Raw genomic sequence first — 14,016 nt, 5'->3', positions numbered from 1 at the left:
CAGAAATGAAGTAACCATCAACTAATGTAGTAAGAATTCACAGTTGATATCACTCACTTGATATGCAGCCAGCCAGCTGCTGGCACCATGCATGTGTGCACACAGACTACCCAAGCTCTGGCACTCAGAGAAGGGCGTGTGCACTGGGCTCTTGCCACAGCTTCCTAGTCCTTTGCTCGTTAGCATATAGATCAGGAACACAAAGTAGCCCAGGTGTGTTAAGTTGAAATTCTAATGTGCTTTTATTTTTCAACTTGAAAGTGTGTTATTAAGTTCGTTTCTTTTTTCATATTAAAAGCAGAGGTTGGTCCCTACCAGGTGATAATAATGGAACAATACATAAACCTGGGAGGAGGAGGAGGAGGAGGAGGAGGAGGAGGAGGAGGAGGAGGAGGAGGAGGTGGTGGAGGAGGAAGAGAGAAGGAAACCACAAAGCAATGGTATAGCTTACAGGCAACCAACTCATCCACATTCCAGGTCTGAGGACTCTGTGGTCTAAGTTGCAGCTTCACTTTCTGACACGACATGAGGTGTCCATTGGAAAGGCTGTGTCCTCTTGTGTACTTGCAGAAAATGGACCAATGGGCTCGGTTTCACAGGTGGGCTAATATTTTGCTTGTACAAAGCTTAATGAACCCCAAATATGTTACCTCAAGGGTGCTGTTCTTCTTGAGTTTGTTTGGAACACAACCAATTTGGGAAGATGTTTAATCTAGTGAAAACGATTTCATTTGGAGTTGTGCTGATGAATGACTTGGCTGTCCCTCTGAACTTAACTGTGTCACTTATTGGTTTTACAGGAAAACACAGGTGCAGGACTTTTGTTCCTATTTTTACATATCCACATTTTAATGCCATATTTCAAATACGTACATTCTTTGGTCTTCTCCACTAAACTATGAGAAGTCTCAGTCTTTTTATCTCCATTTCTTCAGTGCCAGCACAAAACCTAGCTCTTGTCTGTTGACTGCTCAATACTAAGAACAGTTGTACCCATTAAAACTGATAGCTATTTGTTTTCAGATAGTTTGTCTGAAACATTAATAATTCTTTTTTTTCTCCAACTGGCTGTATGGCTTATGTTCTTGGCACGGAGGTCATTTGTGTAACTCTTTAAAATATTTCTGGAATTTTCTGTACTCCCTTCTTACCTCCTTGCCATATAATTTTGCTTTGGAAAGATCCCTTTGTCTTTCTTTTGGTGGCAGCTGTAAGCGGAACCTTATCCACTAGGTCTGGCTTCCATAATGCAGGGCACTTACACATGCATGCATGCATGCCAGCAAGCACTCCTGCACCATCCAAGGAAAGAGAAGAGATAGGTCAATGAAACAGTGCTCCAATTGGCAAGCCTCATGCTTCCAGCAGAAAGCCATCAATTTCAGACATTGGAAAGTCCCCGGAAATTTGAAATAAAAATTAGTGACTTCATAGGCATCATTGCATCTTCTTCCCTACAAGACTTAGCACATACAGAGGAGGATCAATCAAATTTGTTTTTCAAATAAATATTGCATGTAACATACTTATGCTCAAAGAACGTTATTCATTTGCTTTCTCTGAAGTCCACGTTTGACTGGGCCTCTTGTCATCTACCTGGTACTCTGAACTTGCAGTACTGCTATGACAGCTTAAGAGGAAGGGCTAGTGTTACAAATGCAAGTGAAAAACACAAATTGCAAAAGAGGAAAGAGAAGCAGCCCTGCTTGACCTCTTTGGGGTGAAAAAAAAACACACACACACAAAATCCACTTGGGCTCTCTCTGTAGGAATTGTATATTTGAGAGCTCATCCCAGCCCGGGTCAATTTCAAGACCAAAACATAACCTCTTAAAGGTACCTCTTTCTTATTAGCATGAAGAGCATTTTGAGAATCATAAAAATCAAGTATCAGTGGAGTGTGGTAGCAGATGCCTTTAATCTCAGCACCTGGGAGGCAGAGGCAGATGGATATCTATGAGTTTAAGGCCAGCCTGTACTACATAGTGAGTATGAACAGAATAGCCAGGGCTATGTAGAGAGACCTGGTCTCAAAACAAGAACAACAACGGATTAAATATCATACTAATTTTTTTGCTAAAACCCTAAGGCATATTTATATTCACAGACAATTTGTGTTATTCCTAACAAGTGGAAGGAATGTATGTATAAAGAAAGTCCAATTGACAGAGGCAGGGTGTCATGTTTAACCATATCCATATTAAATACCTTAGCCTTATAGTTTCTAGACTTCTAGATCTATCATGTGATTGACCTTTTCTTTTTTAAAGGCTTTTGTCTGTGTGACCAGTTTTATTATAGCTCTGTTAATCTCTGTCTGACCATAGCCATGAGGCTAAGGAACAGAGGCCAATTTTGTTTGAACTGTGAATTCTGCTGAGTATTGCACATTTACACTTGAATTGTAGAATTTAGACATTTAATCTGCATGGCCCATTTAGCACAAGGGTCAAAGGGGTTTGCTCACATACCAGGCAGCCTGCCTTGTGCAGAGTGATCATAGTGTGACAGAAGACTTGAAAATCACATGAAATAGCAACAGATAATGCCCCCCCCATAGGCAAATGAAATGATTAAAATACTAGCTGCAGAGGGATGACCATCAGAAACAGGTACTGATCATGTGTCCTGGGGAAAAAAGGACAGTTCAGTACAAAGTGTGGGAAACAACTGAAAATAATTTTGCAGAAAACCAGGCATCTGAATGAGGAACCTACAGCCTTTTGTTTTATTTTATATAAACATTGATATTGATATTTAGTGTTAGTTTATGTTCTATTTATTGTAGTAAGATGATTAAATGTTATAGATTTTGTTATGTCCTTGGACAAATGCAATAGCTAATATATAAAAACAATCACTAATGTTTGGAGAGTTGTGCATCTAGAACATTCTATAACTTATCCAAAGTAAGAAGGGACATTTGTCAGAATGTACCTCAAACTGTTAGAATTCACAGACATATCATTAACCTTTGGCTTAGACTGCCTTTGTGAGGCCCTAGAGAATGGTATTTTTGTGGTGGAATAATATTTGTATGCCCCCACTTTGACTAGAAATACTTAATTTTAAGAGCCTGTATTTCAAGTCACTATGGTTGACCACATTCTCATTGAGAACCCAGCACTAATTTTAAAAACAGAAAAATTACAATCAAGCCTTCAAGGTTGATGTGAAATGGAGGTCGGGAAGGATGACAATGCAGTACAATAAGAAAACAAAGCAAAACAAAACAAAACCAAAAACCCAAACAAAGCAACAACCTGTTAGGCAGTACTACATACTACATAATGCCTACAGCATTTAGGAGTTGATTGTGGACTGGTTGTGTAGGCAATGTTCCTTGAACATGTTGGTAGCAAGGCAGGGAAGTTTTGGAAAAAACTTAACCAGGATTTTAACAATTTACTAGATGTAAAAAGTAGCCACAAGCATTCTGTTTCCAGATAAAAGTTAATGGCAGCTCCCATGTTATAGGCTGGAAGAATTCAGTGCTTACCTGAGAATCAAAGTTTACTGCCTACTCTTCCAGCCACATGGAAAGGTACGGAAGGTACTGCTTTGTCTAGAAGGCTTGTTATCTCAGTAAAAGCTAGCTGTCCTGATGTGATCTAATTACCTGTCAGGATAGAATATCCCCCTCGACTTTTTTTTTTCTTCAGTGAAATTACATGTGAGTGACATACAGAAGAATATGAAAAGATTAAAGAAAACAAATTTTCTTACTGTTCCTTCGTTGGGAATAGCTCTCAAGAGTGGTACACCCCACCTGGTTGTATAGCCTGGGGCTTAGTGCTTGGGAAGTTCTCTTGACTGGCTATATATGGAAAGTCTGTTGTTTAGAGCCTCCCAACACCTTTTCTCTCACCTTCTAGAAGCACCATTCTGCTCTTGGGTTAATACACTGTCCCTGTGAGTGAAGGCTTGGTGTGAGCAGGTTGATCAGTTTGTGTGATCCACATTGATCAGACACTTCCTGAAGAAGTGAGGAGCGCACTGAGCAGAATGACATCAAACCCAGAAACAATTGATTTTTCCTTCAAACCATGCACCAAAAAGACCTGGCAAGGTTTCTGTACTCCTGAGAGCAGCTGGCTGCTGGAACTCTTCAAGGCTTGTATCTCTGGTATTTGCTGGGCTCCTGTGATGACCCTGTGAGGTGTGAATTAGTTTCTTTCTGTTTGGTCCAGTTAGGAGAGTTGTTTTTGTTCCTTTCAAACAATGGCCCCTACCCACAATAATCGCACAAGCCACAAATTAGACAAGCTTTGGTGAAGGTGGCGCTTGCCAAACTCTTCAGTCCAGTTGGCCTCTGCTAACTCAGAGCATCACTATCAGATGATAAAGCTGAGAGACGGAAAAAGTTCATCAAAGTATAACCCTAGAAGCCACTGGTACTTTCCAGAGCATCCCCAAAATAGTCCTTCCTGCTTGGTTTGCCATACAGCACACAGGCGGACAACTGAGGCAAAATGTTACTTCAAAGACCCCTCAAATCAATTCATCAATGAGTATTTATTGCAAGGCACTGTGCTAGGCACTATCAAGAGTACATGGAAGAGAAGACCAATGTCCCTGCCCTCAAGGAGCTTACAATCTAGTTGGGAAGACAAGGCATACATATAAGGAAAAGTCAATAACAATACAGGAGTTAGGTTCAAATGCAAGATAACAGTACAAGAGATTTTTCAAAAGTGGTACCCTATGAAATACCAAATGAAGGGTTGCAGCAAATTCAGAGGAAGGACATCACAAGTACTGGCAAGTGGGAAGATCTCACAGATGAGCTGGAGTGTTGGGGGTGCCCCAGGACAGTTGATATTTGGATGGGAGAGTGAGGGGAACATTTCCAGGAGGAACAGCCATGAGACCAAAGGCACAGAGGTGAGACCAAAAGCAAGCAGTGTTCAGGGACCAAGTAGGGCTCAGTGTGGCTGGATATAGGGGTAAGGGATTTAGACTAAGAAGGGCCTTACATGCTTAACTTTATACATAGATTTTAAGATTTTGGATAGGGAAACAACAGATACACTTATATCAAATATACAAAATCTTGGCTAGCCAAGAAAAAATATTCTAGTCTCAGTTTCAAGACATTGGTTACTTGATTTTGATCCTCTTTGCTTCCAAAGAGGATTTGAAATGCTGTCTTTAGGGTTGTCAGTTCCAAAGTCACCTTTGGAATTGGGTCACCTAGCTTTGGGTCAGAGCTAGAGACTTTTGAGTCACCCTTTGGTCCCAAGTTGTAACTAGCACAAGGGTAAGCTAACAAATTCCCTGACAGGCAGGCAGGAATAATGCTCCCAGAAGGCAAATATCTTTACAAATGACAGAATATTTATTAACAATACCTTTAAAAAAGATTACATATGCTGGATCACTGGTAGATATCATTTACACTGGGGTTGGGAACTACCTGGGGGTATCAGGTTGTTGTTTTTTTTTTTCATTCATTTTATCATTATGTTGATTTTTTTGCATGTGATTTTTAAATCATATTTTAACATAGAAATAAAGCATATCAAACTAAGAAAGGAACACAGCTGAAATACTGACAATATTTTCCCTGTTACCATCCTAATTTTCACACAAATGGAATCCTGATGATGACTTTACTAGATGAGTATAATTAGAAGGTTGAAAAGCTATGTTATGTGTAAGCAAAAATGACAAATTACAGGCAATTGTGAGCTCTCCAAGAAAGAAGGAAAAGGTGACTGTGTGTTTGAATGTGAAAAGCTTTATAGAAAATTTCATTGCCTTCTCTATTCTGCCCTTGTCAGCTTACAAAAGATCCCCCATCGTAACAAAGAGTTCTTTTCATGAGAATAAGGTTTTGTCAATATTGCCATCTTTCACTGTATGATTTTAAGATTTATGTAAAGCTTATAAAGCAACCAGACTAGCTACTGCAAAACAGGAGAGACATCAAGATACAATACATTTGTACTACTGTTAGTTCATAGAGTCTTATGGAAAATTCTTTGCAGCAGCTTTTTGCTAAAATAGGAGATTTTTTTCAAATTACACATGTTATTGTCATTCAAAAAGAAGGATTCTATCATTATAGTTACACATGTTATCTATAAGAAAATTTGAAATTATAAATTCATTGACAGAATTACTTATTAAAAACTTACATTCAAAACAGATATGTCTAAAGAGTAAAATGACCTTTTATGCCTTGAAAGACTTGTTTGACTATAGTAACTTTTTTGTCTATGTTACTACAGGACATGTCACTTCAAATTCAATGCCTAAGATAATGCTACTACAAAGACGATGCTCAACTGAAGTCTTACCAGACGATGCTAAGTTCAGGGGTGGGAGGATTGCACAAGGTGCCTCTTGGGCTGGGAAGTTTAGCTTTTGAGATCTGCAGTTCCTGAAACCATCTCAAGGTGTGTTGAACAACAAAATTCACAACAGGGTGGGAAAACATACCACATGTGTCAAAGGGACACGATTCAATGCATTAACCATTCAAGGGATAATTTATATACAGCAGCCTTGAGTTACAGACCTAGTCTCCAGCTGTTTTGTCGCTAGATCCTTAAAAAAATTGCACAAGCCATTTGTAATTCATTTACTGAGATGCATTTCAAACTCTGTCCTTAAAGGAAATTGTCTCAAATCATAATTGTATGGTTGTGTTGCCCAGAGCATTTTACAGCAGAGGAAAAAAAAACAATATCTACATTATATGTTAACTTTAAAAAATTCTATAAAACACTAAATATATAATAAAAAATATGCATATAAGGACATATGTAAACTGCTTTGGTAACATCATATTACAGATGTCTTCAGTGCATTGCAGAGTTTCCGAAGAAACTTCAGACAAAGCTAGATTTGCTTTGAGGAAGTACTGTATAATGCCATTCCTAACGAAGCAAAAAACATTTTTTTTCCAGTAATAAGATGTACTTGAACAACAATATTACTTAGTACTGGGTGTCTTCAAAACAACTAGCTAAATGTTGCTTATATTATAAATAGCAAGTCCTTTAGATAACTTTTGTCATAAACTAGACCTGGCTGTGAGGGAGATCATTATTGTGCTGATGGCTGACAGTGTACATGCATTGGAGGTAGAAGCCCCAGATCCTCTTGCATAGGAATCTGCAAAGAGAGAACAAATTCATTTAAAACGGTCTCATCCTATATACAAAGGAAAGAGATGCTACAGGGCTTTACCAAAACAGTATGGCTGGCTGAGTTCTACAAGAGCCATAATATGTGTTTGTCCATCATCTAGTTATTTATTTTATTTTTATTGTGTGTATGTATGTGAAGAAACACTTGTATGATCAAGTATGTGTGCATACATATATGCATGAATATGGGGGTAAGAGGACACTGTCAACTTAGGAGGATGCCATCTACCTTGATTTCTCTTATTGGCCTGGAACTCATCAAGAGATCTTCCTCTCTCTACCTCTCCAGTGCTAGGATTACAAGGGGGTGTGGCTGTTATCTAGCTTGCTTTTTAAACATGGGCTAGAGTTCATAGTCAAGTCCTCTGTTTTGCAAGGCAAGCACTTTCCTGACTGACCTTACTTTCCAGCCCTGCCTACATGATTCCCTCTCAATGATTCATTAGTATCAGTTCCATGATGCTACCTGTGGGCTGGGAACAGGTGAGGAAATAGCCTTCAGACTCTTTTTAGATTTTTTTAAAATATAAACTGATGGTGTCCATATCTAGTGTGGTAAACACTTCAACATTACTAGCAATATGTCTGATACAGGTCAATATGTCCATGGTATAACAGTATGAAAACTGATACTCCCTTTTCAATTCCACCTTTGTGATGCATAGATGATGTGACACTCAGCTTTTACAGCCCCCTCTGTGGACCAGATATTGTCAGGGTTTCATTCATCAGATGAAGAGACTGAGCTCTCAAGAGATGAGGTAACTAACTTGGCTAAGATTGCTAGCTAAATGAATGGCTGGATTGGGAATCAAACATGTTTGTCTAAATATATTTCTTTAGCTACAACAAAATAATCACATTTTAACAAACTTTTTCATATGGGTTGTACATTTTTCATAATAAAATCTTTCCCATTGCCAGTCTGGGTTTCTTTAAGGAAGTCTCATCTCTCCAACTGACAGAATGGAAGTCCCTTTAGGGGAAGACGCTCTTCTCTGCCAGCACTCAGACATTCACTATCCAGGCACTATATATGTTCCTCTAATGGATAAGACCAAGAAGCATGAGTGAGGAAAAGGAAGACCTTTGCAACGATAATAAGTTTGTAGTAAGATTTCAGCAGAGTGAGATAAATAAATCCCTGTCAAGTGTTGTGGCCTGCAGTTGACTTCTACAGCTCACTGTATACCCCCTCCCTTTCAGGGATGTCAGAGCCCTTGATTGGTGACAGCTAGTTCATCTATATAGCTAGTTCCCAGCCAGCCAAGGCTACTACTCAGTGAGAAACAAAAACAAAAAACCCTACAAAATAAACAACAACAAAAAAATACAGTTCAGTGGCATTCAAATCCATTAGACATATATATTATAATATATACCACATATATAGTATAACCATATAATATATATTAATCATATATATTTTACACACATATACATACATACACAATATACATCTATATTAGTGTTTGTATAAGTATGAGCTCCATCTCTGGGGCATGGCCTTTGGTCTTAGTTTCCCACTGCACCCCATTCTGTTCTTGAACAAGTCAAGTACTTACTGAATCCTTCCTAAATGAAAGGCAATTCAGAGAATGGGTGAAATGACCAGGGAGCTCTTTACTCTTCTGAACTGAGAAATTTCACAGAAGCCATTAAAATTGCTTCATGGCTTTCATTTCCTATCTTTAAGACATAATAACCCTTTCCTCCTCTGAAAAATAAAATGATGGACACCTAGCAGAGACTTACCCAGCACTAACATTAGAGTCTCAGTGTTGAGGATATTATCCATGATTTAAAATATCATCTTTTCACTAACAATTTAAAAATTTAATTCCAGCCTGCATTGATCCTCTAATAGCCAGACCTCAAATCCAAAGGTAAAAAAAAAAAAAAAAAAAAATCTGTGCCTAGATACCTAATGGAGACCTGGACACCTAGACACCTAGCTAATCTTTTTTTTTTTTTCATTATAAAATATTCCATAAACAAAGAGACCATGGAAACTAAAGAACACAACTCAGGAAGTTGTGGTTCCTATAGTCCTGGCACTTAGGAAGCAGAAGGATTTCTACATGTAGGAGGAAAGCTTCCTCTACACAACCAACCCCAGGCCAGCCAGGACTGCTTTGTAAGACCCTGCCTGACAAAAACAAAGTCAAAAAAGTGCAATCCATTGTTGGTAGTGAGTATTTTCAGATGCTATGTGACCAGCACCACTCGTTCTAGATGTTTTTAAATCATGCTAAATAGTATATAAATAACTACTAGTTAAACTGCCATCCCCCACTCACTAGCTGCTGCCAATCATCATTCTGATGTTTCTACTCTATGAATTTTTACTTTTATTAAAATAAATAAAATCATACAACAAAATTAGTATGCTGTTGAGCTGTTTATAAACACAATACTTAAAAACAGAGCAGAATGCATTTCTCCAGAAAGGCTACTTTCTTTCTTTCTTCCTTCCTTCCTTCCTTCCTTCCTTCCTTCCTTCCTTCCTTCCTTCCTTCCTTCCTTCCTTCCTTTCTTTCTTTCTTTCTTTCTTTCTTTCTTTCTTTCTTTCTTTCCTTTCTTCCTTTCTTGCTTTCTTGCTTTTTTTTTTTGAGACAGGGTTTCTCTGTGAAGCTTTGCACCTTTTCTGGAACTCACTTGGTAGCCCAGGCTGGCCTCAAACTCACAAAGATCCACCTGGCTCTGCCTCCTGAGTGTTGGGATTAAAGGCATGCACCACTGCTGCCCTGCCCAGAAAGGCTACTTTTACATACTATTTAACAATATTTTAAATGGAGACAATTAACTTTATATAGTCATATGTGTTTTGCATATAGATTACATATACGCAATCAAAACATATCATGTTAATTTAAAAATGTTTCCAACTCAAGACTGAATTGTACTAGTTCACTGGGGATAAAAAAACCACATCCTTATTAAGAACTTTTTGGGCAGGAGATGGTGCATCTTTAATTCCTTTCAAGCTAACACTGGGGAGATAGAGGCAGGTGCATCTCAGTGAGTTCAAGGCCAGCCTAATCTACATAGCAAGTTCCAGACCAGTCATGCTACATAGTGAGACCCTGTCTGAAAGAACAACAAAATCTTTTAGTCTATTCTTCCTAACTATTCATTAGCTTTTGGGAGCCATAGTTTGGGGATTGTGTACTTGTGAGATAAATGGATCAATATGAAACAATCCTCTGTGATTTATGTGGGACAACGTTCATGTACTATCTTGGTTGGTCACTGACTAAATCCATGAAAACTAGGCAAAGAAGTTGTTTGCTTTCATTTACATGAAGTTTCTTGCAATCAGAAAACATTAGTGATGGGAAGAAGGAGGCTCCTGTCATTCATCTTAATTAAGACTCTTTCTTTTCAAGCTCAGTTTTTGAAGCTTTGGGTCATCTGGGAGAATGCCACAGCAGGCAGGGTGAAAGGGTGAGAACAGCATTCTTTGTTTTTGTTTTTGTTTTTGTTTTTTTTTCTAGCTGAGGATCCAACCCAGGGCCTTGTGCTTGCTAGGTGAGCACTCTACCACTGAGCTAAATCCCCAACCCCAGAACAGCATTCTTACTTGATATCTTTGGGATTCGGATTTGCTCACTGCTGCTACCGTCTCCTCCGTCGCTGAATGGCTTGATCTCTATGATGTAATCTTCATCAAAAGGTAAAGAAAGCTCCACTGAGGTTTTATTTGTTTCAATGACGGATGTGCTGCTTTGCCTGTTCCATCTGTACAAGACCTGCTCATAGAGAAAGAGCAGGTGTCATGTGCTGTTCCAACTGATGCCTAAGGATGTGGTGTTTGTTCTTTTCTACTTTTGTGTACCAGCTAAATGCAAGGTGATGGAAGTGCTCTGACAGCCTGCTCACACAGAAAAGGGTCATTTATGGTGAAGGTCATGTCTGTTGCTACCGTGTCATGGAGGGAAGAGTTGAAAGGAAACTTCAAGTGGGAAAAGAGAGCAGCACGCATAGCTATTTCTGCAGATGGGTAAGCTAACATACATTGAAATAGAGAAGTCTAAATAAGGATGCCGAGTTAGTGATACGCCAGTGTCTTGGCATCAGAATAGATTTGGCTCTGGGTGACCACAGGTCATTGACTTCACTTCACTGTTCCTTAGTTCCTGCCCCTGTTTTACAGGGGCAGGAACAACCACTTTTCAAGATTTCATGACGACTGAATGCCGTAAGGACTGGCTTCAAAGGATGCATTAAGCATGCTCCAGTGAGTATAGAGGCAACACAAATTAGATTTATTTTCATTTCTTCTTTTTCTTTTTTGGGGGGAGGGAGGTTTTGAGGGAGGTTTTGAGGGAGGGAGGGGTGGACCTTGTGAGGCCTGGAAGTGAGTGTGATTGGGATGCATGAAGAGAAATTTCCTAATTATCAATAAACATATGTTGGGAAGAAATAAAAATGTATCTACACAGGCTTAAATGAAAGGAGATGTGCACATACAGCAGGAGTTCCAGTATGAGAGACACCCAGAAGGTTGTTATTATTGAGAAATTTCTTCAAAGAGGACATTTCTACACACATAGATGCCTTCTGAATGGCAAGGGCAGTGAGCTCTCCATTCTCCCCCACTGGGACCCCTTTTAAGGGTCACATAGAAGAGGCAATCAGTGACAATCTGGAAGTGGGATGGTTCTGAAGAGTTTTACTCCTGCACCTTTGTTTTCCTTCCTGGGCCTCTTAGATGCTGCATTTGGACTGTAATTTATCAAATGAGGTGGCTGGCTAGGTTTACTGAAAACACACTCACTTGTGTCTCTGATGGAGCTCAACCCAGTAGGGAACAAAATATAAAGGAATAAAAACAGGCACCTGCCATTGTGTGCCCAGTAACAACTATGAGGACAACTACCGCGTAGGTTCTGACTCTTGTAAATAACTTGTCGATGCCACCACAATTCCACAATGCAGGTATTAGTATGCTTTTTCACAGAAGAGGACACTGAGGCACAGGGTCTTCACACTATGGAGAAGAAGTAGCAGGAAGCTGATTCCTAAGCCCATAAATCAAATAGCCTACCATCTCTAGCTTCCCACAGGGAAAAAAAAAAAAGATGGACCTGGATGATACCAGTGGTCCTCAGCCTTGGATGCTTTGGGAAACTAACTGGTGCCCTAAAGCTGTACTTCTCAGCAGAGGTGGGAAGGTGGGGGCACAATTTTGCCCTGCCTCAGAATAATCAGGTAAGATACTTAAAGCATCATCTCTTTAGCCCACCCCTGGAGTTTCTAGTTGCTGAGGTCAGAGCAGAGACCTGAACTTTTGCCACTCTTCTAAGTTCCCCACCTACACCAATGTTGCTAGACCAGGGATCCCCGTCTGAGAATCATAGGACTAGCTTGTGTTTCCCTAAGACCTCTGTAAATATTGATCTATGGAGGTCAGAGACATATGGTCAGTCTTCTATTGCAAGACAGAAGCAAACATGAGTAAAATTCACAAGATTTCCTTAACATAGTTTAAATCCCATTTGTTCCTTGGCATTTTATCACCTTAATTTATAGCCCTCTAATACAAGGTGGAAAACACAATTTCCTTAAGGTGAAAAGATTCATAAGCCCCCCTCCCCACTCTGAAGCATCAGCTGGTGCCAGGCTTGGCATCCCTTTGCTAATGATCAAGTGCCAATAAATCCTCAGCCACTGCTTCTCATCCCAGCCCTTCAGGAGAATGGGCTGGCTGATGGGATGCAAGGTCACATCTGGCTCAGAGGAACAAATTGCTTCTTTGATTTACTTCTGGTCTTTGCGAGAGCTCAGAGAATCCAACCACTTTCAAGTATAAATCCAAAAGAAACATTTCCAAGGAAAAAGCAGGCTATTCTTTCTCTTTCTTTTTTTTCCTAATCAACCCTGTTTATCAGTCTTGTAATAGTGGAGACTGCAGTGGCCCCTAAACAAAGGCCAGCAAAAGCTTTATTGACACCAAACACTTGTACAGCTGATACATGACACAGAGGCTGTGATTGTATCTGATCTAATACAGGCAGGAAGAAAGAGAGGATTCCTGAGAACAGTGATAACAACAGCCAACATTGGCTACTTTTGCTTCTCCAGTGTCTGACCACTTCTACTTCTAAAGGTTTACGTAGATCATCTCCCTAGCTATGCCTGCTTACTATTTTGACCTCAAAGATGGCAACCTGAGACCTGGAGACAGTAGACAATAGCCCTGGTCCTGTGACAAGTAAGCCGTTGATCTCATGTTTAAACCTAAGTGGTTTAACTCCGGAGCCTGGATTATTCTTATCAATTTGGCTTCCTCTGCTAGGTCAAGTTGCTTTTCCTTCCTTGTCTCTGTCTTCATATGAGCAAAATAAGGGGGATTAGACAGGGAACTGAAAAGGGGTTGGGGTGGGGTAGGAGAACACGTGACTCAGCAGGGGAAGGAGGCTGCCACCAAGCCCGATGACCTTGATTAGATCTCCAGGAGCCACATGTGGAAGAAGAAAACTACTGAAGTCCTCTGACCTCCACAGGCATGCTGAATACATGTGGGTACACGCACACACACACGCACACACACGCGCACACACACACACACACAAATAAAATGTAAAAAGCAAATTCAGAGAAGATGTAGCCTGAGGGTCATATACTGCAGGCATGTATTATTTGTTTGGCCACATTAGTGTTTGATTTTTTTTTTTTTTTTAAATGTCAACCGTTCTGAACTAAGAAATTATGAGTGAAGGTTTGTAGTTAGTGTTGAAAGATATGGTCACCAGCCGTTGCTATGGTTTGAATGTTTATCTGCTTTAAAATTCCTGCTAAAAGTTAATTGTTCCTGTACCAATTTTAAAAAGTGGGACATAGTGGCTTACGCTTA

At 39.7% G+C, this 14,016-nt stretch overlaps 1 protein-coding gene across 3 annotated transcripts in view; it reads right to left on the bottom strand.

Moving 5' to 3' along the window:
• Positions 1–5,317: 5,317 nt before the first annotated feature.
• Cntn4 (contactin 4) overlaps positions 5,318–14,016 on the bottom strand; it is a 1,000,458-nt gene continuing 991,759 nt past the window's right edge. For all 3 annotated transcript variants that reach the window (XM_036181073.1, XM_036181074.1, XM_036181075.1), the window contains 2 exons: positions 10,741–10,909; positions 5,318–7,122 (listed from right to left, as the gene is read on the bottom strand). In XM_036181073.1, the coding sequence (XP_036036966.1) occupies positions 7,022–7,122; positions 10,741–10,909 (270 nt within the window). In that variant the 3' untranslated portion in view covers positions 5,318–7,021. The remainder of the gene's footprint in view (positions 7,123–10,740; positions 10,910–14,016) is intronic.

This window comes from Onychomys torridus, chromosome 3 (assembly GCF_903995425.1).
Source record: "Onychomys torridus chromosome 3, mOncTor1.1, whole genome shotgun sequence".
Lineage (NCBI taxonomy): Eukaryota > Metazoa > Chordata > Mammalia > Rodentia > Cricetidae > Onychomys > Onychomys torridus.
The sequence above is the reverse complement of the archived record's forward strand: the minus strand, read 5'-3'. Positions and strand labels throughout refer to the sequence as shown.